Source organism: Aphelocoma coerulescens, chromosome 1 (genome assembly GCF_041296385.1).
Source record: "Aphelocoma coerulescens isolate FSJ_1873_10779 chromosome 1, UR_Acoe_1.0, whole genome shotgun sequence".
Classification (NCBI taxonomy): domain Eukaryota; kingdom Metazoa; phylum Chordata; class Aves; order Passeriformes; family Corvidae; genus Aphelocoma; species Aphelocoma coerulescens.
Window position 1 is genome coordinate 4,685,058 of NC_091013.1, and position 27,762 is coordinate 4,712,819.

Here is a 27,762-nt window from a genome sequence, read left to right on the forward strand (position 1 = left end):
GAGATGCACGTGGCTGGGTGAGAGCCTGAGCCCTCAACCATCACCTCAAGCTGATGACTACAGCCAGGGCTCCATGACACTGAAGAGCTGAATCCATCCCAGAACCTGGACTGACATGACATTAATAAATTGTTAAGGGTTTATCAAAACTGCAGAGGCAATTTAAAGCAAATTCTTTGTCAGCAGGAACTGACTTTCAATGTACTCTTTCAACACATGTAAAATGAAAAGGAAATAAAAGTTGTATATGTTGCTTCATTGCAGCCAACACCTTGAAAATTTTTATTGCCAGAATATTTCAGGACTGGAAACAGAAATATTATCCACGTTGGTCTAATAGTAGGGATGCTCCTGTTAGTGTTTGTATACTAAGAGTGATAGATGGAAATATCATATGAATGGAAAAGTAAACATTACTGGATTTGTTTGCAGACCAACTGTCTTAGAAGGGGACAGCTGGAATTAGAACAAAAATAACCACAAAAGAACAGGTGCAATGCTCATGGCATTATCAGTAACTTCTTATCATTTTGGCTTGTTTCTTGAGTTTTATGTCAAACACAGGCTGTATGGTCTCTGGAGTATTTTCTGTGAACCATTCAAGCAGAGGTCAGTCTGTGCTGGAAGAGTGATGGAGAGAGGGCTGCATGTCAATATTAACTGGATGCAGGAAGAGCTGAAGGAGTTCCTATCTGAAAGGAGAGAGAGCCAAATCTTTTGGGATTTAAGACTGTGAATGGGTCAGAAAGCAGCTCTCTGCCCTCCTTCTGCCTTTTCCACAGCTCCCCTAACTTGTGAGGGGCAGGGATAGCCCACAGAGGGACAGGCCAGGAGCCCTTTGTCCCCGTTTTCAAGGAGAGGCCCAAATCCTCCTGAGCTCAGAGTGCCTTTTCAACCCCTGACCCAACCACTTGGCAGAGCCGGTCCTTCAGCTCTGCCCTGTGTTCTGCCTGAGCCATTGCCCGCTCCCTCTGACAGGTCAGTGCACACACAGAGTGACAAGGGCTGGGGTAAAAAGTGCAGGTAAGTGCTCAGCACCTCCTCTGTGCAAACCTTATCCTTCCCACTGACACCATTCCTTGACACCCAGGCAGTGATTTGCATGAATTTGTGCAACATTAACACTTGAGACCTTGTCTCCTCTGTTAAATGGGGGTGAAACTGGTCAGTGGGTCCAACCACACTGGACAAGGCAAAAATGGCAAAGGACAGCAAATGTGGAGTCCAAGAAGTTGAGAAAACTGGCCTAGGTGTTCTCTAAGATAAGTCACATCTAGTGTGAAGAGAGGAACTGAGTAAACCCCGTGCCCAAAAGATAAAAAGTTCATTCGCTGCGTTATGGGAATCCACACGCTGCATTCCCACACAGGGGATTTTGAAGAGGGAAATTCATGCAGCAAAACTGCTTTGGATGAGAGTGCTGCAAAACACCAGAAACATTGCTGTATCTTTTCAAACATCTGGCTGAGTCCAGTTTTAGATGGAGACACTTCCTGCCACAAACTCCCCTTTTAATCACTGATTCCACATGAAGCAGGATTTGGGCTGTGCTCAAGTTTTTAAGAGGTTGTCTAGAGCAGTTGGTTTTCCTGTATTTTCCAGTAAAAGGTTCGGTGAGGCATTTACTAAAACAAACAAACCCCCATTAGTTTAGTAATGTACAAGTAGCACTTACATCCAACAAACAGAACAAAAGATGCTCTTTTACAAACACACTTCCCACCCCACAGACACAATGGTTTGTACAATAACACCACCCTCTGCCAAGAGATTCCAGCAGAAGACACAGTGACTCAAAAGAAACAAAGTGTAAGTTTATTGGACGTCAACATTTCTTAGTCAAGATCTAAGTAAAGAAAACACACAGTAGAAAAAGTTGTACAAAGCAGCAATGGATTTACATTACATTAAAGAAAAAGTTGCCTTAAGCTATTAAGTCTCAGTCCTAAAAAAAAGTAAAAACCCATCCTGGTGTATTGAACAGAGATAGAATGTATAAGGTATACAGGATTATAAACCCAGAATTGCTTGTCTTACCTCTATAATCCTTTAAAATGACAAGTGATTTTGTGTAACTAACCGGAAACTCTCTAGAAAATATATTGGATAATTCCAATTTCTAGTAGGAAACTATTCCCCTGTACCCAAGCACTTAAAGTGATCCCATTTTCCTGCTTTTTAAAAAGGGACACTGTCAAGAATAAGTCTTAAAACACTGCAAAAGAGGGTTTGTTCTGGTTTTCTGTACATATTTGACTTAAAGCTGCTGCTGCAATAGTGGGAAGCTTGTGTCTTTAGAGTGTACCACTGAGAGACTGGAAAAGGTAAAGGAGGATTGAGTCCTTTATTCTGGAATAGTGAGAGGAAAAGCAACAGGAAAAATCAGCTCAACCCACAGAATTCAGATATATTTTTCAGACATCCTTGCAACAACTGAGGCTGCCCATAATAGGACTTACATGTCCAAAAAGCTCAAGTGTTATGACTCAATTTGTTTTTAAATTCTTCAGTATTATTTATTAATATCAAGTATTTCTAATGTAGGTATGTCCATTTTCTGTATCCAGCCTTTCTCTTGATAGTGTCCCTTTTTGTAGAGCAGTTACAGTACAGTTTTTCACAAGTCATTTTAAATAAACAAGAATCAATAACATTAAAAATACTATCAGGCTGTGTTCAGCAACAACAGAAAAAAAGATTTTAACACTGATTCAATAACAGCAACACTAAAAAAAACCCAACCAAAACAAACAAACAAAAAAAAACCTCCAACAGAAAACAACCCCCTAAGCTTGTTTTGATTTTTTATCTAAATCTTCTGGTAGGAAAATGTAAACAATTGTATTGAACAGTATAGGCACATGCCAGATTACAGGCTCATGCCAGATATTTGCACCCTCACTGTTAGAGCCAAGAAATTAGGCATAGTCTGTCCTTATCCCATGGGAGGAACTCAGTTTAACACTGGAAGCTTGGAACAGAAACAGAGAACACGTAGAGCTTTGGAGCAAACCCGCATGTCCTACTTGGGGGAAAGCAAACAACATCAGGCAAAAAACCCTCCTGGATGTTCCTGCCTAAACAGGAAACACAGGCCAAGCCTCTAAGAGCTGTTTGGGGTCACAGATAAGGCAATATCTCATTTTTGAAACACCCCAGACAAACTCTGGGGTCAACCACTTCACCAGGTTATCTCCTCCATCACCTTTCATGGGGTGTTTCGCTCTCCCTTACAAAAAAAACCCAGAACTAAAGACAGTTTTGTGACTGGTTCATGTGTTTTGCTGCCCTTGCTCACAGGTTGATCATGGTCCCAATTCAGCAAAGAACTTGCACAGAACATTTTAAAAACATTAAGACTGATTTTTAATGGACTTAAGATAGAGGCTTTTAGAGGCTTTGCCAACAGAGTGCCTGAAAGGAAAAAAAGTCCCAAACCAAAATACATTTCATGGCTCAACCCTGCTCCCCTGAAATGCAACACAAGTTTCCACTCCCACTGACAGGATAGTTCTCTGAGATTTATCTGACAGGTTATAAAAATAGCAAAAAAAGGACAGAATTATAGATTCTAATCTATATATTAAAACATCTGCACATTCCTGTCACAAATTTTAGAAAAAAAAGCAAAACACTTTTTATATTTAACAAGACCTCTAACTTTGTGTCACTTCAGTACACAGCTATAAAATTAAACAAAATATGATGAAGAGAGGCTTTTGTATCAATAAATTTGCCTTTTATTTTGGCTGTGGCCAAACTAGACACTCTTCAAAAACCTTTATTTATAAACAAGCAACTAACATTTTTTTTTCCATAATTTAAATTTTAAGACATATATTAAAGTTATATAAGTGGAAGCATATTTATTCCGTATCCTCCAAAATAAACACTTCTATCAAGGGCTTTTAAAGATACTGTATAAAAGCTAATAGAAAACCAGAACTGCTATATAAACATCTCATATTTAAATTTTAGAGATCCTGAATTCCTTTACTAAACAACAGGAACCAAATGTAAAAAAAAAAAAAAAAGAAAAAAAAATCACACAGAACACGCTCAAAGTGGAAAACAAAACTTTAAAAACCCCCCAAAAACCAAAGCAACTGAAGAAAAACTTAGGAGGCTACTTAGACCAAAAATATTTTATGGATTCTTTATAACACCTAGTACACTAGGAAAAAGGTCAGGGTTTCTTCAAAGATGTTGCACAAGGTTTTGATATAAAGTGTGTAGAATTTATTATCATATCACAGAGCAGAATCCCAGCTGGAAGGGAGATGGCTGTGACCCAGCTGAGCTGGTTGCCACCTTCCTTCAGAAAGCACACTGAATTTTAAAAGGCTACAGCTCAACTTTCAGGCTGCTGTGCAGAGGAATCACTGGGGAAAACTTAGGAACCATTCTACAAAAACATGTTCATATTTTATACACACAGATTTCTTAAATATATATAAAGGGTACTTAGCAAGGCTTTATGTTTTTCTGATTTTTTAAAACCAGTTTTAAGTGCAATAACCATTTTATTCTGAAATTGTATCTGGTAAGAAAGAAATTTATAGTCTTATTAGGTGGAATAAAAAAGTCAGTAACTGGAAATGTCACTATTAAGCAAGTACCTTGTTTTAACTGCAATGCCACTAAAGAGTTTAACTGATACTCAAGCAAATCAGCCTAATCATACTCAGCCACAGTTTGCCTGAAAGAGGACAAAAAAGAACATGTTACTTTTAGAAGTGTCTAGCAGCAATTTTAGACTGTAATAAAAATGAAGCAGAAGAGGCTTGAAACCAACATTGCAACTTTTTTGGTAGCTGAAAAAAAGTCAGGGGTCCGTCCTGAGCTAATTCTTTCAAATTTCACTTACAGGAAAAATAATTAAAAATCTGTTGGGGAAAAAAATGGTGGCACGCTTGGCTTTCACTGAGAAAAATCTGGTGTGTGCCTGAGGGTGCCCATCCTCAGATTCTTAAGAGTTACACTTGTGCTTGATTTTGCTGAATCTCAGCGTCAGCTTGCAATTCTAACTTCTGAGCTTGGGATACTGAAAAAACAGTTACACACATGGTTACACAGAGAATTCAAGCCTCACTCCTGCTGCCCCTGAAATTGGCGACCAAACTCGCGCTGGTTTCACTGGACACAGACTGGGCTCTGACTCAGCAGTGTGGAATTACATCCCCTTTCTCCCAACCCTGCAGGGGGAAAGTTGGTCAGGATCATAAACACTGTTTGCATCATTTTTGTTCACTCCAATCCACCATCCCTCCATTAAGTTTAAATTCTAGCAGAAAAATTTCTCACTGTAGGAGGTTGGTTCACCTCCTACTTCTGGGTAAATATTTCCTTGACTTACAGAAAAAATTGGACCCTTACCATAACTCCTGGTAAATATGTGTGATCCTACTTACACTAAATGCTCCAGTTGCCATTTGAGGTAAAATAATGGAACCACACAGAGTAGCTGCAGCCCATTATTACCACAATTTTCAACAAATTGGAAAATGCAACACAGTATCACATATGATAGAAAGCGGCAGAAAGAACTACTCTATATCCATTGTATCCATAAAATGCAGTGATTGTAGTGTGATTTTCTCCTCTGCTTTGAGCTGGATATGTACGCTTAATACAAATTTCAAATACATACTTCTTCATTTATACAGGTGTCTATATAAATATTTACATTTTTAGGTTTTGTTAAAACATATCTTTGTACTCATGGCCGAGCTTATTATTTGTGTTTAGAAACACAACTCCTCTTCTGTCCCTTAATGAGCTCTCTCTTGTTGATTTAATAGTTATACATTCCTTTGTAGTTAGAATTACAAACAGTTGTACAAATAGTGGAAACAAAACTATGAAACTTGTCTGACATCCATCCAACCTCAGTTCATGTTATAAACAGTACCATTTGCATTATCATGGCTGTTACACAACGACTCCAGCTACCCAAGTATCCATAGGAAATTAGTCTTTGGGACATTATATAAAGCAAAGTACCCCCTCTCTCAATTTTCCTTAGAAAGTTATAATTAAATGGCTGAAAGCAGGCTTGCTGCTACTTCTTATATAAAATCTTAGTAATAATATTGCTGACTTTAGATTCTGTTTTAATTTGCACAAGTTCCATACAACAACAAAACAATTCTATGTTCCCTTAAAATAGCAAACATTCGTATCCAATAACATCAGGATTACTCAAACTTGAGGTTTATTTGTTATTGCTAAAGGTTTCTAAGACCTAAGTCAATACAGCAAGACACTCCATCCGCTTCCTCCCAAACTGCCAGCACATGGCAACCACTTATATGGAGCTTGTGTATGTTGGTTTCTTTTTTAAAAACAAATTAATGACGTCAGTTACAGTATTTCACTACTATAAGCTCACAGTTAGAATCCAAATTGCTGTTTCTCTTTTGTTTAATATATAACTTTATATATAATACACACGCACACACCAACATCACGGGATGAAGATCCATGCATACAATCCAGATGCAATTGTATTTCAAAGTCAGATGAAATAAAATAAAATTTATTCTGTTACTATTAGATCCCAGACCACAGTATTTTAAATTACTCTGCTTTCTACCTACTAATCAAGTTAGTTTTCCCTAATCTCCAAATCCAAGCAGCATCACAAATTCCAGATTTTTCATCATCATCGTTTTGATCCTCTTAAATTTGTAGTCTGTGTGGCAGACCTCTGAGATCCTGAACACAGCCCCCCAAACCAGCTCTGCAAGGGTTCTGTTAAAGCTAATTGTGTGTCTGTTCATGGCTCCAGAGACTGAAAGCTGTCTTGAAAGTCCTGTGGCAGAGTTTGCACATGTATTGTCTCTTGAAGGTGATTGCGGAGAGCGGCGGGGCGTGGTAGAAGAGCGTGTCCGACTCCTGCGGCACGAACAGCTTCTCAGTAGTACTGGAGCTTTCCGGCAAGCCTGTGGGGCTGTCGGGCTCCAAAGGCTGGATTTTGGGGAGTGGAGGGGGTGGGGGTAAGGGTGGGGGTGATGGGGAATTGGCTGGTGGACATATTTCGGGCTCCTTATTTGTGGACTCCTCTGCAGCCTGGGACATGTGAGACTGGAAGTGGCTCCAGAGCCGGAAATTCGTTCGGAAGGCCTTGTTGCACACGTGGCAAATAAACGGCTTCACGGAGCACAGGAGCTCCTGGTGACGCTCCAGCTGTTTGCGTAAGGTGAAAATCTTCCCACACTTTTCACAGGGCCACAAACTGGGATCTTTCTTGGAGACTACTTCCTTAGGTTCCCTGCTTGTTTCGGTGACCTCGTCCTCTATATCATCTGCAGGCTCTTCTTTGATCTGGATTTTAAACTGCTTGGAAACACTTAAGTCTTCAGGCAGGCATGAAGAGTCTTCAGAATCAAAATTGATTTGTTCTGACGAATCACTGAACACACCGTCCTCCTTTGCAGCAACAAAATTGTTCATTTTATTGGATTCCGACTGCGGAGGCAGCCGTGACGAACTGGTGATTTCTCCATTGTGATCCATGAGTGGTAAAGAAAAGTTCTCTGATGGAGCCATTGTGTTCTGATTGTGAACTTCAACCTGATGACGCCAGATGCTGAAGGATGATTTGAAGGTGCGCATACACTCAAGGCAAGTCAGCTTCTTGTACTCACACTTGCTTTCATGCTCGTGCTTCAGCTCTGAAGAAGAAAACCTAAGGCTGCAGTAAGGACAGACAGTGGCGTTTCTACAGAGTCGCTCATGGTTTCCCTGTTCAATAAGTGAGGAGAGCTTGGCATTGCAGAGACGGCACTGATAAACCTCCTTGTTTTCCACCGGGTTTTCAATATGAATGTGATCTTTCTGCTTAGGAGCCTTATTCCCTCCAATGGGTTTCTCCCCTGGGTGCATTTTTATGTGCTGTTTGAACTGGGACAGGAAACGATAAGCTTTCCCACAGTAGGTACAAATATAGGCTCCTTTGGTTCTCGACCTCAAATTCCTTTTGATGACTTGTTGTACTTGTGAAGCAGACTGGCCAGGAAAGCTCTGCTTGCCACGTCTTAGTTTCACAATCAGAGCTTTTTTGATTTCTCTCTCCCTCACTATATCGATCAGTTTTCTTTGGAATTTTTCATCCAAAAGGGCATGTGAACTGGAAGCTGGTGACGGATTCTTCACGATTCCATGTTGTGTCTGGCAGTGCGTCCACACTTTGAAATTGGTGTGGAACCTCTTGTGGCATATGTCACAAGCATAGGGCTTCTCTGGATTGTGATACATGTTAACATGGCGATGAAGACCTGCTGTTGATCTGAAAATTTTAAGGCAGTGTTTACATTTAAATTTTTTATTTGGTCTTGCTTCTTCCATCTCGCTGTATTCGTCTTTACTGACATCAGAATCAGGGAAATCGGCATCGAGGTGCGTGGGGCTCGAGCCTTCCTCAAAGTTCTCTTCCGAACCAGGAGAACCCTGCTCATCTGCCTTCAGTTTCTTGAACGGTAGCCTCTGATCATCCTGGAACCTCCTTTTTGCTGGAAGTCTGCTTGGTTCCTTACGGTCATCCTCAGTTTTAAAAGCAAAGTCTTTGTTTGCTGATGCTGAAGCATCACCCACTGTAACTCTTATGATTTCAGCAGGATCTGAGAGGGGACTGCTGGGCTCAGTTTTTATCCGCACCTCTGAGAGAGGGGAAGCGACCTCCCGATCCGTTGACTGAGAGGCACTGAAAGACCTAAGGCGATGTGGGTGTATTACCTGTGGCTTTTCATCCAAGGCTGACTTCTCCGATGACTCTTTCGAGGATAACTTTTGGGATGCAACATTAAATGTCTTCTGGGAATCATTAGTTCCTGGTGACAGGGATGAGGATACCTGTGCAGGTTTTAGGTCAACAGAAGGTGAGTAAATAGGAACCTGGCTATCCATGGACAGTGACCTTCGAAGGAGACTTTTTACAAGGGGCCCACTTCTGTCAATACTTTGGTTTTCTGGACCAGACCCACTAGATGGGATTACCAGCCCTAACTTGGAGTAGTAGAGCAAATTCCTGTCTTCCCCTTGACTATTTCCTTTTCCTGCCTCTCGCAACAAAAATGTGGATTCCACTGCCCCACGCAGAGATAAGACTGGTGGACGTGGTCTTTTCAATGACATCTCTGCAACTTTGCCTCTCAGAAGCTGAGCACTGCTTCCTGGCTCACCACTTGCCATTTCTTTCTCTGCTAAAGACATCTGAGGCAGCACCATGTTCCTTTTCACTAAAGCACCTCTGCTCTGATCCTCCATAGTTCCAGAAGTTTCATGAACCTTTGTATAGCTCACAGGGCCTTCTTTCAGCCACCTCCTTTCAGTCAGTGATAAGTTGTGAAGGGTTTCAGTTGGTTTTGTTACCTGTGGTCTGCTGCTAGCTTTGACAGCCACAGAGGGTGAAGGTTTAGGAGTATGGCTTAAGTCATGTTTTGTTTGATTTACGCTTTTCACTTGTGCTTCGATTCTGTTCTGACAGACAATAACACTTCTCTTCTGAGAACTACTTTCATCTTCATCTTGATAGAGTATTTTTTTAATAGGACAAGAAGGAAAAGGAGCTTGAGGACTCTTGGAAACAATGTTTGTAAGAAAAGATATTCCAAGACTGTAACCCAGTTCTTGCACAGCTGCGAGACTGCCTTTCTCAATGAACAAGGATGAAGAATAAATGTAGTTCAACACATTATCAAAAGCATCTGGCTCACAAAAGTCGAGCTGAAACACTGACTGAGACTCATTCTCCTTATTTGTGAACAGAGTCTGGAAGTATTCACTGCTGGCAGCCAGAACGTTCTTATGAGCTCGGAATTTCTGGTCTCCTACGATCAGCACAACGTCACACAGCTGTCCCTTGAGACGCTCCTCGTTCAGGGTGCTCAGGAGGGAAATGGCATGTGCTGGATTTATGTAATGCAAGAGCCCCTCCATGATTCCGATGGCCCTAAAAAAGAACAGCAACAACAAAGTTGTAGGTTGCCTTATGTAAACTGGTAGAGACAAAGTAAACACACCTCCTGTAGTTTGTAAACTGGCTAAACCACCATCAAACAGTGATTATAGGAACAGCTTGTGTGGAGGAAAGGTCTGGGAATGAAAATACCACTGTTAGCTCCAAAACAAAAGCACAGCCATGGGAAGAACCAGCTCATCTGCCCACTTTCAAATATCCTTTTAATTGCTGATCATATACCAAGAATATTACACCCAGCTAACTGAGGGATGGATGGACAGATGGATGAGCTGTGTTCTCTTCCTGTAATACACCTCTCCACAGGGAGGAACAGTTCAATCATTTCACTCTTGAGCATCTCTTTTTCTGCTTCAGCTTTATGAAGATCTATCTTGACAACTGGATTGATAAACTCTTGGATCAGGTATCTAAAGCTTAGGTAGAGGTACTCACCTTTCTGAGGCTAAGCAACCCTGACAGTCTCCTACTGACTAGACAAATTAAGGGGGTTTTGTTGTCACTTTTAATAGGATGATGGAAAAGGCATTAACACTGGGAAGGGAGAAGGAAACAGGATTATTGTCTGTAATCTAAATTCATCATATTTGCTTACGCTTACTAAGTGCTCTTAATATCTACTTCTAACTGTGTGTGTCACTTAAAACTGCACTGGCAGGATCTGGTTTCTGGGAAATGTCACAGTTTTCACTGAAGTATCCCTGCGTTGCTTTGCTCAGGATAAAAAGCAATCAGAGAACTAAAGTCCCCATTTCATTCATTAGCAGAAGAGCACTTTATGCCCACAACCCATATATCTGAGGAACAGTTACCCTTGGCTGCATCCAAGAGTACAATAAGCACAAATTAAGCTGCAGTGCAGAAATCTACATGATCCGTATGCTTCAAAACACAGCCCACTCCATACTGCAGGATGTCTTGATAACTCAATATACTGCTCCTGATGAGAGCTTAACAAAAGAAGAGAACCAGGTTTTAAGTTAGTTTAAACAAAGAACTTCTGTGGCAGGAGTTGCAATTTATATATCTGTGCACAAGAACACACACACAGAAATCAACAATATTCAATTTTCTTATTTTTTTCATGGACACTCTCTACACTACCTCCATGGTGGTCATAAAACAAGTCAATGATGTGTTAAAAACAATTCTCTTATTTTTACAGCTGATTTGAGAAACTACTTTTTAGTTTCATTTGTACATGATATATGCAACTACAACAAAAAGGTTTCACTGTTCATCAGCTTACAAGCAAAACTGTAAAGTTTATCAAAATAAAAAAACAATACTGAGAAGCTATAACCGCATGGTTAATGAATGAGGATGGTAAACCTTAGAACTAGTGGATATAAATAAGTGATCAAAGTCTAAACTGGTATTACTGAGAAATGACTGAAAGGATGCTGCATGCAATGTCTCAGGGCACTGATCATACTAAGGACTGAGCTACCACTTCTACACCTAAAAATACCAAATGAGTTAATGGTGTCATGGCAATAGCTAAAGCAGAATGCTGTTTCCTCACCAGATCAGTCTTTACTGAGTATTTCAGTGCCTTGCACTGTCATTTAATAAACACTAATTTATCCTTAATTCACCTTACATAGTTATAATGCATAATTCCCCCACACCTCCATCTATAAAAAGCAGTACAGTCAATCTTAATTTAAGAAAGCAATCTGGTTTGTTTTGCTTTCTATGTTTTGCTTAAAAATGCTGGGAGGATGGAGGTGGGGGTGTGAGAATGGTGGTTCATTACCCTCCTCCTTTGTGGATGCCACTGCAATTTAAAGTGGCAGAGTTTGACTGGCCCTAATCCAGTTTTATGGTCTGAGCACCCATTAACACTCACAGAGCTGTAAGTGCTCCAGGAGGGCATCTTTCCCTTTCCCTTCACCTGGATGAAAGCGAGTTTGCAAACTCAAGTGATACATCTGGGATGCAAGTTGCAGAAGGTACACGGAGGTAACAGATCAACAGAGCTTAGGAAACTTTAACTGTGGTATAGAGACACCCAACAGAAGCTGCTGCATAACCCATACTTCAAGGACACAGTGGAAATAGAGTGTATTAGTCAAATGTTTTGAAATATTTTAAGATCTTTCATTTTAATCTGCTTTTCCCAGGCCTTGTGTTTTTAAGACTCGCAGAATAAATACCATGTAATTACTAGGTGTCCCTCTGCCCGTGTAACACAGCAGCACAGTACAAGCAGTAGGGACTGATGTAAAATCTGCAGGACTAAAGCAGAATCCAACAGTCACCATCCTTCTGGCCACAGTTTCCTTCTTCATTCCTACAACACCTTCAATTCATCACATTAAACACAACAGACATAAACATCCCTCCCGCTCATGCTCAGAGCACAGTGAAGGAGGCTCCAGAGCAATGCAACTCTGTCACTTTAACAGTAACCAAGGCTGCAAGGTACACAATTGGCAAAGGACCAAATTAATCCTTCAAAGGCAGTTTTAATCCTGGTATTTCCTAATTCAAGTGCTTGACTTTCAGTTTAATAGCCTTTAGACACAACAGGCAGAAATTAAGCAAACAATACCAAGAAATACACCTGAACTGTTTTGCAGAACCATTTAAAGACATTTACCCAGATCACGTGAAAGCCTGAAATACTTAGAAGTAGAAAAAAAAAATCAACCCAAAGAATACCTGAGTCCAAATGCAATGTGTTAAAATTTCACTACATAAACACTTTTCAGTAATAAAGTTGATCCAAGTCATCTCTGCTCTCATGTGTTCATCTTACCTGCACACTGCAGGTCACTCCTCCTTCAGCTGTGCCAGTACAAATATTTACAGGCCTGTAGCAGAACAGACAATAAATAAACCCCCAACATTATTTCTTTTCAAATGCGGGTCAGTTTTTACAGTAAACCACATCCAGAACTATTGCACTGGCATAACTGAAGAGGCAGAATAGGAACAGCCATAGGAGGACAAGAACTCCATCCCCAAAGCCAGTCCTTGGCTGCCTGTGCTTAGCCCCACACAGGAGCTTCCCTGGCATAGTGTGTACATACACAACTCTGGCAGTCTCCTGTAATACCAGATTTGCTTCCAGGTGTTTGAGTACTCCTCAGCTGAAGATTGTTTTGTGATTTGCTACCTAAGATCTCTCCTGCAGATAATCTACTTCTAGTCTCTCTAACCTTTTTTTCCAGTCACCTTCACTACTGACTGGAAACAAAGTTCTTTCTTCTTTTCTTCCATGATGTTCAGGTGACATCATGGAAACAGCAGGAGACCATGAGAAAACCTCCCATTGCCTATATGCAGGTGCCTCATGCTAAAGCAGCTGCTGGTCCTCACAAGAACAGTGACATTTAGACTCCAGACCCAGGAAGGGCCAATGCAGAAGGAACCTTCGGGAGGCCAAGAAGAGGTTTTAGTGTCAGCCTTCACAGAATCACAGGATGGGTCAGCTGGTCCCACCTCCCTGCTCAAGAAGGGTCACCCCAGAGCACACAGCACAGGAATGTATCCAGATGGCTCTGGAATATCTCCAGTGAGGGAGACTCCACACCCTCTCTGGACAATCTGTTCAGTGCTTGGTCACTGCACAGGACAGGAGCTCTTTCTCATGTTCAGGTGAAACTTCCTGGGCATCAGTTCCTGCCCATTCCTCTTGTCCCGTTTCTGGGCACCATGGAACAGAGTCTGGTCCCTCCTCTTGGCACCCCCCCTTCAGACATTTATATACATTAATGAGGTCCCTGCCCAGTCATCTCTTCTCCAGGTTGAACAGGCCCAGCTCCCCCAGCCTTTCCTCATAAGAGAGATTCTCTAGTCCTCTAATTCCCTCCTTCAACAGCCCTCCACTGATCTCAGAACACTAGATTTCAAAAGCCTAAGTACCATATTTGGTACAAGATTGTCTTTCTTTTATATTTTGAACAAGGATAGAAAAAGATGCCTCCACTATTTCAAAATTACTTTTGCAATAAAAAAGAAATCTCAGGAAAGCTCCTCACCAGGAAAGGGTGAAAAAGCTTAATCTTAGGCCCAAGAGTTTCTTGATCGTCAACAGCCACCTCTCTTTGAAGTGGCAGTTCTCCTTCCTTTCCTCTGTTCCTTACTCTCACATCTCCTCCTCCCAGCCCTGTGGTACTCTCCTCTTCCTTTCACCAGCTCTGCTGCTCATTTGATCTCCCAGTCAGTTGATTCAACTCCTTAAAATTAAGCAGGAGACAAACAAACAAACAAAATCATTCCAGCTTTTTAAATCTGTTTGCTATTTTCTAGGATAGGGAGCTTAATCAGCTCACTGAGAGGTCAAATGAGCACCAGGGTTCCAGCAAGAGAAGCTATGCACCTGCACATTCTTTGTCAGGAAGTTGTTCCATCAGCTTCCTCCATCTGAAATTTCACCTTTAGAAACAATGGAGCCACAGACTTTACAGCTGAAGCTTTACAGATAGAATCAGGCAGATATTTATGTGTGGTTTCAGTGTAACAGCTACACCCTTAAACACACAAGCAACTAAGAGATGTTGATGTTGCCATCTGACTTCCATGATAAGGAAATTGCTGTCAGCTAAAGCTCCATTAACAGCATGCTGGGGGTGGCAGTGGGAAAGACGATGTTCTGAAACCCTCAATGAGATGGAATATTGCAGCAAGGAGGTGCCAGGGCTGCGAGAAAGTGCTTCTGTGAGAAGCAGAGAATACGAGGATGGAGAAGGAAACAGAGGAGACAGAGACGGAACAGGGGTTTAAACAGGGAAAACACACAAGAAGCGTGGCAGGGACAAACCCACTAAAGAAAGCAAAGAAATGTGGATTATAAAACTCAGCCAAAAATTACAAGTGAGTTCCTGGGGCATCCTCTGGAAAATACAGGAATGTTGCATTCAAGTGCTTTCCTGAGGATCTGATGACTCTGACAATTCTGGTGCTGTTTCAGACACAAGAAGGGTAGAAAGTCCTCTTACTTGTCAGAAGTCCAGATGAAAAAGGAACCTACACTGCTTAAATTTCTACTCAAGGACCCTTTGCTGGATTTTATTATTTGACAACAGTTTATAAAATGTCTTTTCTCCCATCAACAACCTTTGCAACACAGATACTCTCCCACAGCACATACAGATTTACACATCCCCCTATCCTATATACTCCCAAAACCTGTAGGTAAAAGCTGCAAACCCACATAGAAACATTGCTTGCATTTCTATAATCTTTTTCTATCTAAATACTTAAATAGTCTCTTGCTGCAAGTTTGGGGATTCTGTCTTGCTGGATTTAATTAAGTGAGATTTCACTGCTATTGCTGTTTTCCACTGCAGACAACACTGTGAACTTTCTCCATGAAGACAAATGTTTCTCATTTCCAATAGGTCAGCAGCACAGAGAGACTCACTGGTATGAAGACAGGCATAAAATCAGATAAATAACATGCTTGCTAGTGTGTGAAATTGGTGGACTAATTTCTACCTATTTATCCTCCACACATAGAAAAGCAGAAATTTAGGTAAAGAAGAAATTTTATACTCATAGGATCACAGAATGATTTGGGAAGGGATCTTAAGGATCATCCAGTTCTAACCCCCCTGCCATGGGTAGGGACACCTCCCACTAGACCAGGTTGCTCAGAGCCCCATCCAATCTGGCCTTGAACACTTCCAGAGGTGGGGCAACCTGTGCCAGGGCCTCACCACCCTCACAGTAAAGAATTTTTTTTCTAATATCTAATCTAAACCTACTCTCAGTTTGAATATTCTGCAGTCTATTTTGCCCTACACCATAGACAAATAATTATCAGTTACCTGACACAGACATGAAATTCACTTAGAAATTAATGGCTACTTTTCACATTCAGATCATACACTCAGTTTCATGTTCTGACACTTAAAACAGCTCCCCCTGACGTGCAGCAAACTACAGAACGTCAGAGTACAAAGCTCCTCTTGTCATTCCCGTTCTTGTTTACTACTCAGCCGCAGCTCAGGGTGCAATTTCATCTTACTCTCAGAGCAGTCTAACGAGGGATTGCTCCTGCAAGGAGCAGCCTGTGTCTCCTCCCCCTCCGAGGAAGGGCTGCCTTGTGTCAGAGCAGTGAGCAGATCCAGCTACAGGGATCTGTAGATCTACAGATGGAAGGGATAGGGCAGGGAAGCGCTGGCTGGGAGCTCTCCCAGTTCTTCCTGAAACACTCAGTGAAGATAAATCACATCAAACACAATTTGATAAAATATTTGTCCTGGCCTCCATGCCTCAACTAAAAGGTGTGTAACTCAGCCTCCAAATTGCTGTAAACTAAATCAAAATATTAAAAAGTTTTAAAAACACCTTTCCCTAAGGAGTTCTTCAGCTTTCATTCCCTTGGGCTTTGTGATGTTGCAAATAAATTCTCTGATGGGACAAGTCTGAAAGGCTTGACAGCCATCTAATTTAAACACCTACAGAAATCTCATCCCCAGAAATATTTCCTATCTTTTTTTTTTTTTTTTTTGGTAGATGTGTGAAATTTGAAGAATTGTAGACCAAATGTGCACACTTGTATCTTTCTACAGGTTGACTTTACTGTTTTATTTGAAATGCTGTGATATACTTACCAAATGGAATAATATTCAGTCATCTGCTTTACTAGATGAGACACATTAACTGGCCTAATTCACAATAAAATCTTGTCTACATATAGCTTTTAATTTTGCTGGTATAGTCAAAATGACAAACCCTAATTGTGGTCATATTTCTATTACTATAATGGGGCTTTTTACAGGCACAGTGTATTTTGGATAGGAAGAGAAGCCATTTATACCCATATAAGATCTTTTCTATCAACAGAATAGTGTTTACACTAAGGTTTCTTTAAGAAAATGAGACATGAGGGGGAAAGGTCCTACATTTAATCTGAAAAATTCAGAACTAATATAAAAGCTGAGCTTAAAAATTTGCCGAGTGGGAAAGTTATGATTCAGGGAATGCAGGTATCTTCCTCTCACTGAAGGGATCCAAAGAAAATGTCATTCAGCCATCACTGACTGTGGCCAAGATACTGGGAGGATAATACAGGAAAGGGGAAAGACAACATCCATTTTACCTGAGTATTACCTTAAGAGATTTACAAGCTCATTAATAACGTGTGGAAGATTTTCAGTTTCCTCCAAGTCCACAAGCAATTGAAGTAGGCTATGTCTTACATAGTTAAAAAAAATTAATTAAAAAATCCAGCTCCATGAACAAGAGCACTGTATTTTCTTTACTCTTCAAAAGTATTTATGAGAATGGAGATGGTCATATTTTTACTGAAATTCCAGGAAATTTGGCCCTTAACCTCAACAGCTGAAGGACTGTACTCATTATGTCCTGGTACACAATAAACAAATTCCTTTTAGTTATGGCAGATTGAGTGTGGCAGTGATTAGATATCACTGTAATTCTGCTGCTTTTCCATCCATGGCTCTTAACTTACAATAAAAAGGGCTTTGTGGGGCATATTTACTGTACCAAGTACACTCTTTTTTAGAAGTGCTCCAAAGATACTCACAAATGTGTCCAGACCGGACTGTGAGGGGGTAGAGGGGACACTTACTGTGCCCTGTGTCAGAACTGTTCCTGTACTAACCACAACTTGTCAGAGAGATTGATGAGGATGAACTGCAACCTAAATGTTAGTGGCACTGTTCAATACTGAGGTAGGATAAACCTTGGTTAAGATTATTGCTCCAAGACAAAAAAGGGAAAAAATATTTCTTCCTTTCCAAAAGAATGCAATTTAATTGTATACAAAATACTATCAATGGAAAAGTTTTGCAGCATTTAAAAAAGAATTATTTGGTCAAAGGATTTTTCATGTTTTTTTTGTCACAGACTGCATGGAAAGAATTTGCACAAGAAAGATGTGGTGTTTCGCTACATCTCAGAGGGAAAACCCCCCCAACAATCAGGACTAGGGGATTTTAAAACTTGTATTTGTGGGCAGCAAGACTGATGAACTGATGGTGGTAGAGATGGAAGGAGCTTAGGAAGATTGAAGACTTGCTCAGCATTTTCTTTCCTTGTTCATAAAATATGCTTGAACTGTTCCAGAACAGCAAAATACATAAAGTAGTCAATAAGAATAGACAACAGATTTCTTTTTATTTCACTGCTGATTGAAAGAAAATATAAGAGAACTGATGTCTTTAATATTATCAGTAAGGGGAAAAATAGAAATATTACAGTACAAAGACTAATATTAAACTACAAGTACTCGGAAAGGAAACCCCCTCTGCACGCACCTATTTTAAAGCAGAGCATACTGCAGTCCTTCCACTTGCACCAAATGCCTTTGCTGCTTCTAAAGACTTTTCTTGCTTTCTGAGGATCTCACCATTACATGTGACAAATTTCAAAATGAAGGAGGCTCGGTTGCTCAAAAGTTTAATGAGAGCTGAAATTGTTGCAATGCAGCATGTGACTCAGAGCATAGCCGCTCCCAGTGCAGAACAAACCATGTGCTGATTGCAGCCCAACTTCCTCTCCCCTCTGAGTCCACACTTGGTCACACACTGAAGTTATCACTATCTAGCAGATAAAGTGAACTTCAAAACCCTGAAAGCTACAGAGGGAAATGACTTGGTTTTTAGCAGTAACTGCTTCACAGTTCCTGAAGTTCAAAACAAAACAACTTCAATACAGTACGAAAGCCCAAGGCTTTCTGCAAACCTCTCCTTTTAAACCCAAATGTTGACCTGTCCCTAACTGATTTTAAGGAAAGTGTGATCGGCCATCACTACAAAGATGATCAGGGCACTTAATTCTCTGCGTGCAAGTATTCTCTAGCACCACACACACCCCCCTACCTCCCTGAACTCAGAATACCTAATTTGTTAGTAATGTCCAGCTTCTAGTGATGGAGAGGGTTCTCAGTGTGAGATGGATGTGGCAGAGAATCACCCTGGCACTTGGAACCTACGCAGCAGGAACAGGAGGCACAAATGTTCACATTTATCACTAACTGTACAGCACAAAAAGGACTTTGGGAACTTCTTAAAAGCTGCTGCCTGTTTTATATTCAGTAAGAGTAATAATATGTGCTAAAGGATAAGCTACCTTGAACGTGAAAGCAGAATCAGGGGAGCTCACAAGTGGTGAAATCCCCAAGGAATCCTGGTCTGGCTCTGTAGCTGAAACCTCCAGAGGTTCTAATTTGTAACATCTCCCTGCAAGTCCCTAATGAGATCATGTAAATGACAGTTCTTGAGATGGTCACACTGCAGTCAGGATTGGTGGACTTTCCACAGGTAAACAAAATATTCTTAAGAAATTACAACTCTACAGCATGTGGGTGAAACACAGGTCTGAGAGAAAGGGATGTCAGATCCCCTTCCACCCAAGAGATGGCCACATAACTTGGGGTTTTTTGCAAACAAGGTTTATAAAAACAGTTGCTTAAATTTGCTCAAAACTTCCCCTCAAGAGGATCAGCATAACATGGGTGGAAAATTTTAGTCAGAGCACTTTTTCAGTTAGAGCAAAGTCAGAACAGAACACTAAAACACATAAAGCAGTACTAGATTTACCTGTAGTGTGTATTTACTACTCCTGATTTAATATCAAAAGACTTCCTGCACAAAAACACATTTTAAAAAATCTATTTTCATATTAATTTATCTAAGGATAAAATATTAATTTATCTACAAGATATTCAGTGTATTCACAAAAAGCTCTGGGACTGTGTAAATCATCACAATCTCTTCTTGTATGTACAGCCTACATACCTCTCTTACTTCCATTGGGAGACCAACTACAAAAAAAAGGAAGAGCTACTAAAGCAATTGCTATTTAATTATTAAGACGAGCTTACTCAGCACACATACATTCCACAATTATTTCCTGTCTAACAGTAACTCCTTTAAGTTTTTCTGCTGTTTATTTACACGAGTGTCATCCAATCTGAACATAACATCAGCCTGGGCTTTAAGGAGGATTATAGCAAAGTTCTCTCTGACAGCTGTGGCCAGGTAAAACACCTTCCACAACTTTCTGCAAAGGCACAGCCCAGCGCTGAGCATCTCCCCACCTGGCTGTGAAATGTGCTTCATCCTGCAGATGAATAATCCAGCCCAAGAGTGCTCGGACCAGCAAAGCCACACTTTTTGTACAGAACCACAGGATGGGTCAGGCTGGAAGGGACCACAACGGGTCAGCTGATCCAACCTCCCTGCTCAAGCACGATCATCCCAGAGCACACGGCACAGGATTATGGCCAGATGGTTCTGGAATATCTCCAGTGAGGGAGACTCCATACCCTCTCTAGACAATCTGTCCAGTGTTCGTCGCTGCACAGGAAAGTTCTTATGTTCAGGTGAAGTTTCTGTGCATCGGGTTCTGCCCATTGCTGGGTATCAGCGAGCAGAGCCCGGTCCATCCTCTGACACCTCCCCTTTCCGTACTGACAGACATGGATGAGGTTTGGTACCTGCCTGCACTTACACGCGGGGACCTCGCTGGGGGGAGATGAAACGCGCTCTCCCTTCCAGACACACCGGGGAGGAGCCGTGTCACCGAGGCACGGCCCTCCCGGAGCCTCTCTCGTGTTTTAGAGTTCGGATCGGAGCGGCGGGGGAAGAGCCAGGAGCCGCCGGCGGAGGGGGAAGCGCCGGACCCTCACACCCACAGGCGGCCCGTCCTTCTCACCACCGGTCCCTGATCTCCCTCACACCACCGGTCCACAGTGCCCCTCATACCACCGGTCCCTCACGACCTGGGCCGGCCGGACCCTCGCGGCCCTCACGCCCGTTGCAGCGGGTAACGGGCTCATGAGGCGCCGCAGCAGAGGCAAGCCGGAGGACGGCGCGCCGCTTCCCGCTCCCCCACCTCCGCTCCGCTCCCGACCCGCCTCTCCCCCTTCCTCTCCCCGCCTTCCAGCCATCCTTCCTTCCATCCCCGCCGGCCGCGCTCATGCGCCCTGAGCGCTTCCCCCGCGCCTCCCCCTGGGGGCTCGGGCCCAGGCGGGGCGGGCGATGTGGCGGCGGTCGCGGGCACCTCCCGCCCGCTCCGGGCGCCTGCGCCGAGCCCCGCCAGGGAAGGGGGGGGAAGAGTTTCGTAACCGGCGCATGCGCGCGGGAACCGCATCCCCGCTCGGTGGAGGAAGGGAGAGGGGGGGGGAGGAGGAAAGAGAAAAAAAAAAAAAAAAAAAAGAGAGAGAAAAAAAAAACCACCTCAGAGTTACGTCAGGAAAAGACGGATTTGTGCGCGGGGAGACCCGCGCGGCGCGGGCAGCCCCCGAGACGGGCGCGACACGCGGGCGCTACTCACGCTGTCCGTCGCCCCCCCCTGCTCGCCCCCCTCGGCGCCTCCGCTCAGGGCTCAGCCCGCGCTGCCGCCGCCGCCGCCGTGATTCCATCCATCTTGAATTTGACGTCATCCCACAACCGAGGGATGAGGTCATCGCGGGGAGCGCTCGTCACGTGCGCGGCGCCGCGATTGGCCGGGCCGGGGGGGAGCGGGGGGCGAGGGGGCGGCGCGGCGGGGGGGGGACGGCGGGGGAGCGGCAGTGGGAACGGGAACGGGGATCCCCCCGACCGACCGCCCGACCGACCGACCGCCTTCCACCGAGGGCAGCACCGCCCGGAGCGCCCCGGCAGCCGCCCTCAGCCCGCCCCGCCACAGGGAAACTGAGGCAGCGGCCGCGCGTGTGGGGGGTGGCCCGGCACGAGGGGGACACACGGAGGGACAGGTCCCGGTCGTGTGTCCCTGCCGGTGGCGGCGGCACTGGGGTTTGGGAGGTGCCGCTGTGGTAACCCGCACCCCCCCCCCCCCCCGGCCTGTGTGCTGCGGGTGTGTGAGGGAACCCGCGGGCAGCGTTAGTCTGCGATTCACCGAAATTTGTACTTGTTTCATCGTGAGTTTTTATTGCGATGCTTATTATTATTAATTTTCATGCGGTGCTTTTTTTAAGTGTAGGGGTAAGGCCCAGTGTGGTCTGTGAAGAAGCACCATGCCTACTGCCACCCACTGTGTCCCTCACAAAGCCACCCCTCAAGCCCTCACAAGCCATCTCTGTCCCCCTCAGAAGCCACCCCTGTCCCCATCAAAAGCCACCGACTCCCCCAAGCCACCCACTCATAAGCTAGCCATTGAAACCCTCCCGAGCCACCCCTGTCCCCCTCAAAGACCAACCCCACCCCTCAAAGGCCACCCACTGTCCCTCAAAAGCCACTCACTGTTCCCCTCACAAGACACCCCCAACCCCTCAAAAGCCACTCCTGTCCCCCTCAAAGACCAACCCCACCCCTCAAAGGCCACCCACTGTCCCTCAAAAGCCACTCACTGTTCCCCTCACAAGACACCCCCGACCCCTCAAAAGCCACCACCATTCCCCTCACATGCCACCCACTGCCCCTCACAAGACACCCTCTGATCCCTCAAAAGCCACCCACCGTCCTCCTCCCAAGCCAGCCCCCTGCCCTGCATTGCCATCAGGGACACACCACGCCCAGATCCCAGTGGGTTTTGGCTCAAGCCTTTTGTAACTGCTCTACTCACTCGTCTCGATGTGATTTGAAAAAATTATAATGGCCATTATCATTGCTTTAGGCTGGCTTCTCATCGTGATTATCCGCTTTGAATTAAATACCTGAATAGGGCTTTATGTGTCAAAATGCAAGTATTAATATAGAAATTAGAATTACAAGATTTCTCTTGTTTTTGTCGAGAGCTAATCTGGTGCGTTATCTTTTCATTAAGGCCAGCTCTAGAGATTAGCATCTAATCCCATACATGTTTTCAGTGTGCTTTTAGATATCCCACCTAAGTCACAAATACTCCGAAGCAGCTATAAAATCCCTGGAATGTGTTTAGTGATGTGTTTAAACCTTTTTTGCCAAGGTTTTGTTGCAAATGGGCTAAAACCCATGTAAGGGAAGGCAATGTACCTTACTGGGTCTGGCTCCTTTTTTCCCTCTCCAGATCGTGTGGGTTTTTTTGTCATTGCTGGCTCTTCTGGTGGCTTTGGAAACTTGGGAAGCTGCTTGTGAAAGAAGTGGGGTTTTTTTCACTCAGGGACTCGTGCCCTGACGCGAGTGTGGCTTTGTGAGCCAGCACAAAACCCCAGCAAGCTCTTTGGTGTTGTTTGGAAGAGTTCCCTGGTCTGGTTTGCTGCGCGGGTGTGCAGACAACTGCTCTGGCACAGGGGCTGCTGTGGTGATGGGAACAAGCAACTGGGAAAGCAGTTGCATCTGTTCCCATAAACCAGTTTGTGCAGTGACGCTGGCTGTGCTGCCAGGGAAGGATTTGGGGATCTAACCTGAGTTTGGAACTCTAGCAAGGCCCTGATAACTTTTTTTTTCTTTTTTTTCTTTTTTTTTTCTCGTGTGTACGCAGTTTTTTCTCAGCCAAGCAGAAACTGGTCTTGCATAATTTCTCATCTGTGCTTCCCAAAAGGGCCTGTGGCACAGATGGAGGATCTCTGTCCCAGAATTACCCTACTGAAAGGTGTTCTTACACACGTGTGTGTGTGTCGTGCTGTGCAGGTATTTATCACCAGTATTTTTAATTTGTCAGGTTCCCTAGTGAAAGTGCAGGCAGTAGAACAGAGCCCATGTAGTGGCTTGTATAATTCTGTTGGAGAGAGTCCAGAAGAGGCCACGAAGTTGATAAGAGGATTGGGGCACCTCCCCTATGGAGACAAGCTGGGAAAGCTGGGGTGTTCAGCCCGGAGAAAAGATTGTGTGGAGACCTCAAAACACCTTTCAGAATCTGAAGAATCCCTCAAGGAAGCTGGAGAGGAGCTCTTCAGCAGGAACTGGAGTGACAGGACAAGGGGGAATGGGTACAAACCGGAAAAGGGGAAATTTAGGTTAGATATTAGGAAGAAATTTTTCACTTTGAGGGTGGTGAGGCCCTGGCACAGGTTGCCCAGAGAAGCTGGGGCTTCCCCATCCCTAGAAGTGTCCAAGGCCAGGTTGGATGGGTCTCTGAGCAAGCTGGGATAGTGGAAGGTGTCCCTGCCCACAGCAGGGGGTGGGACAAGATGATCTTTGAGGTCCCTTTCAATGCAAACCTTTCTATGATTCCATAGCTCTGTACTTCTTACAGGTAATTTGAGAAAATTTTGAATGCAACCCTCCAAGATTTTGTGATTCAAAAAGACATAAAACTTAAGACAACTCTATTTCATGATCAAATCTGATTGACTTGATGTTATTATAGTTTATGGATGTCTTATATCCCTGTCAATCAGAATTTTCTTGATTATAATGAAATCTATGCAAGGAATTAATTCTGTAGAATTATTGGGGGTTTAAGTTGTCTCTAAGTAGGTTAATTTTGTCAAATGTACTATTCCCAATTATTTGAATGTATTCTGGTTTTTCAAGATTAGCTTGTTTATGAACATATTTTCCAACATTTCTAATTTTAGATGCTTTGATGGAGGGCTTACTTTGATGTATTTTTCATCTATATGTGTGGCTGCAGCTGTTATTACCAGATGAATGTTAAGATTTGTTCTCCATTCGGAGTATCCAATAACTGCTCAGATTAACTTTGGATCATACTTGCCAGCAAGTTTTATCACTGGAATTTTGTTAAAAACTGAGCTCCTGCAAAATGTAGAATGTAAACAAACTTTAAAGAAAATAAAGGACGGGTGTACATGGACTTTGTGAGCAAATTAAATTGTAAAAGCTAAAACACTTGCATTGGTTGAAAGTATGAGAATTGCTGGGTTTTGTTGTGTAAATATTGTACTAAAAGGCAAAATTGTGTACTGTGAATAGTTCAGTGTTTTTAACAGGTAACATTTTCAATATAAAAATAGTTGGAATACAGTCATATCCTGGAGCTAATATGTCTTTTTTTTTAGTTCGGTAATTTCAGCTCTTTTACACGTAGAGACCCTAAACTTTTTTTAATGAAGATTTGGACCTTGTGTGATTAATATAAATCTAATGACATCAGGTTCTTTTCCTGTAGAGAGCCTTATAAGTAGCTCAGATACCCCGAGGCACTCCTCTATTAGCAGCTGAGAAAGAATTTTGCAGAGAAGACCTTGGTTTTGAGGAGGGAGGGAGGATAAGGGCAGAAGAGCACACCTCTGAAGCTGCTTCATTTTGGTGGGGGAACCTTGACTGGATGGAGATGCTATGATTTTTCATCTTGGTAAAATCTCTTTGAGTCTTCTGTCCATGTAGAGGGATCTGTTCTGTACTTCGGTAGATTTAGGAGTTTTTCCTGCTGCAGCATCCCTTCATTCAGGGGAATGTGGCTTTTCCAGCTCCAAGGTTCTCCTGTAGCCACTGTAAAAGCAGAAATCCAAAACCCCAGGCACAGGGTTGTGTCTCTTGTTTCTCACCAAAACTTCTGGAACTGACTGTTGCCAAAGACGTATTGCAGAGGGAGATAATTAATCTCTGAGAAACTGCCTTCTCTCTCAGCTGGCCCTGAAAATCTTATCAGTGGAGCAAGTGCTGTGGCTGTTATCCCATTCCTTCAGATACCAGCTTCTATCCCAGAACCTCTAGGATGTGGAGCACAGTTACTTGGGATCACAGAACACACTTGAATGAACCCTTTCCTTTGAATGCAGCAGATGTTCCTGGGAGCTGCAGAGGTCTAGCTTTATTGATTCCAAATATTCTGCCAAAACTTAACGACTTGACGAAATACAAACACAGAATTTTCCACCAGTTTCTTATGGCTGACAGCTGTGCATGGAAAAGAAAAGGGTGCCTGGATATTTATTTATTTTTTCTATTTCTCTTGTGCTCAGATGACACTTCCTATAACAAATACTAGCAGGTAAGTAAGGACATCCTACGTTTTTGAGTTAAAACCTGTCACTTATCTTGTCATAAAAGTACAGACACTTCCCAGTATTCAGAGGGAAAACCAGACAGTGAGATACACAATGTGAACATTGCAAAAATTGCAGTATTGCCGTTACTGGTGTGATCCAAGGCACACAGACAAGACTCTTCCTGAAGATGTAAATTTCTTACCAGAAAAATAACTGTAATACAGAATAATGTAAAACTGCCTTCATTCCTGGTATTGCTTCTGAGTGCCAAGTCTCGAGCTTTTTTAGGTGTCACCCTCGTTCTTCTGCAAATAGCACAATCTAGTTAATATTTTCCACTTGGAGCCCACATGCAGCAGCTCGGACAGATTCAGATAAATGGTGCTAGACAGCATCAAGCTGGGTGGCAATATTAACCTAGAAAGCTGTTAAGTAGCAAGAAACACATTCTTTTTATTTAAAAATGTGATTGTTCCACAGGTTGGGCAATGATTCAGAGACAAATAAGCTACAGGTTTTGGTGCATGTGTTCTCTAAGTGGGCAGATGGTCATGGGTTACTATGCTTAAAGCATAAAAGAATTTTCATTTGCAGCTAGTAAGGGGTTGCAAATTCGTGGGCATTTCTAAAAAACACATTGATGAAAAGCTGCAGGAGCAACTGAAATAGAAAATCTGTGACAGCGCAGCAGATACAGTGCAATTTTGTGTTAGCAGCTCTCCCAGCTCTGGGTAACTTCAGCTGGAGTTTGGTGTCTGAGCCTTCTAAAATTGAAATCCTGAGTATTCTGATTACAGTGGAAGTGTGTAAGAATATTAAAAAGTGCCTTTGGTTTCCTAGTTACAAGTGTGTTCATCACAGCTCGTTATGTATGTAAAGAAATTCAGGAAAAACCGAAGGGAGAGGTGGATGGTATGGCAAGCATTTTCTCTAATTCTCTCCAGACAGTAAGTCCAAGCAAGAAAAAATAATTGTCTGGTGCTTATTATATTAAAAAAAAAAAAAAAAAAAAAAAGGATGGCTTAAAAAAAAAAAAAAAAAAAAAAGGAAGGCTTATGTTTTTGTTCATGTTTAACAAAGTTAATTTTCAGGAAGAGCAAATGGAATGATAGTGCAAAATTTTGCATTAGTACAGTAATTCTGTTAATGTCCTGCCTTCCTGTAAATGTGGCTTTAGGGATCAAGTTTCTTGGCAGAAAGCAGTGTGGCTGTAGCCTCAGTTCTCGAGAAGGTTCATGTAAGTGAATCAGAGAGAGCACCAAAGAGCTATTAGGGCTATGGTGTACTGGAAAAGCGAGCTTGATGCTTTCATTCCTCTGTATCAGTCAGACAGTTTGGCCTCAAATGATGATCTTCTGGGGTTAGAGATTGCACAGAGATGGACAGCAATTTCCAGAATTTCAGCGAGTCCATTTGTGTTTGTGCTTTGCTGAGTTGCTGGAAAAGTGTGGTGTGTGTTGAGTAGATTATTTCTCTTTTCAGCAATTGTATCCAAGTGTTAGAGGTGATTTGTAGTAAGTTCTTATCAACTAAAAAGTGAAAAGTTAGGAAGTGAAGGTATTGTCTTGCTGGAAAAATATGATTTCATTTCTTTGTTTCCTCAAATAGTGCCAGGGTGCTGTTGTTTCACTAATTTCATATCTGATGTTAACATGCTGGTCCTTAGACAACAAAATGTGTATTTTAAAGAGAATTTGAAATTTATAACAACTTCAAACTTATTCTTGTGCCTTTGCCTTTCTGTGCACTATAAAGAGATGCCCATGGTGTGAGATGAGGAACTAAACCTTGCTTTGAGGTCACGAACAGAAGTTCTGCCCTATGACAGCTGAGGGTCAGCTTTGCATTTCTATGGCCTGGGCACTCTGACTGATGTCATCTCCATGTGGATTTATTCATTACTGAGTGGAAAGCTCAAGTGGCATAGCAAAAATAGCCAAGATACAGAATTATTGATGTCTTTATGTTCAGGCTACTGACTGAATTTATTGTCCATTCTGGACTGTGAAATTACATTCTTTGCATGATGAATTCAGCCCCC

At 42.7% G+C, this 27,762-nt stretch overlaps 1 protein-coding gene across 4 annotated transcripts; it reads right to left on the reverse strand.

The window, feature by feature from the left end:
- Window positions 1-1,793: 1,793 nt before the first annotated feature.
- ZBTB21 (zinc finger and BTB domain containing 21) lies at window positions 1,794-22,901 on the reverse strand. 4 transcript variants are annotated; one of them, XM_069017774.1, is made up of 2 exons: window positions 22,858-22,901; window positions 1,794-9,952 (listed from the first exon to the last, which is right to left on the reverse strand). In XM_069017774.1, exon 2 carries the CDS (start codon window positions 9,937-9,939, stop codon window positions 6,763-6,765), a length of 3,177 nt encoding a protein of 1,058 aa, XP_068873875.1. In that variant the 5' UTR covers window positions 9,940-9,952; window positions 22,858-22,901; the 3' UTR covers window positions 1,794-6,762. The 4 variants fall into 4 exon arrangements, with proteins under 4 accessions (XP_068873875.1, XP_068873704.1, XP_068873789.1 ...); XM_069017603.1 differs by lacking the exon at window positions 22,858-22,901 and adding an exon at window positions 21,239-21,323; XM_069017688.1 differs by lacking the exon at window positions 22,858-22,901 and adding an exon at window positions 21,142-21,234.
- Between the last annotated feature and the right edge of the window lie 4,861 nt (window positions 22,902-27,762).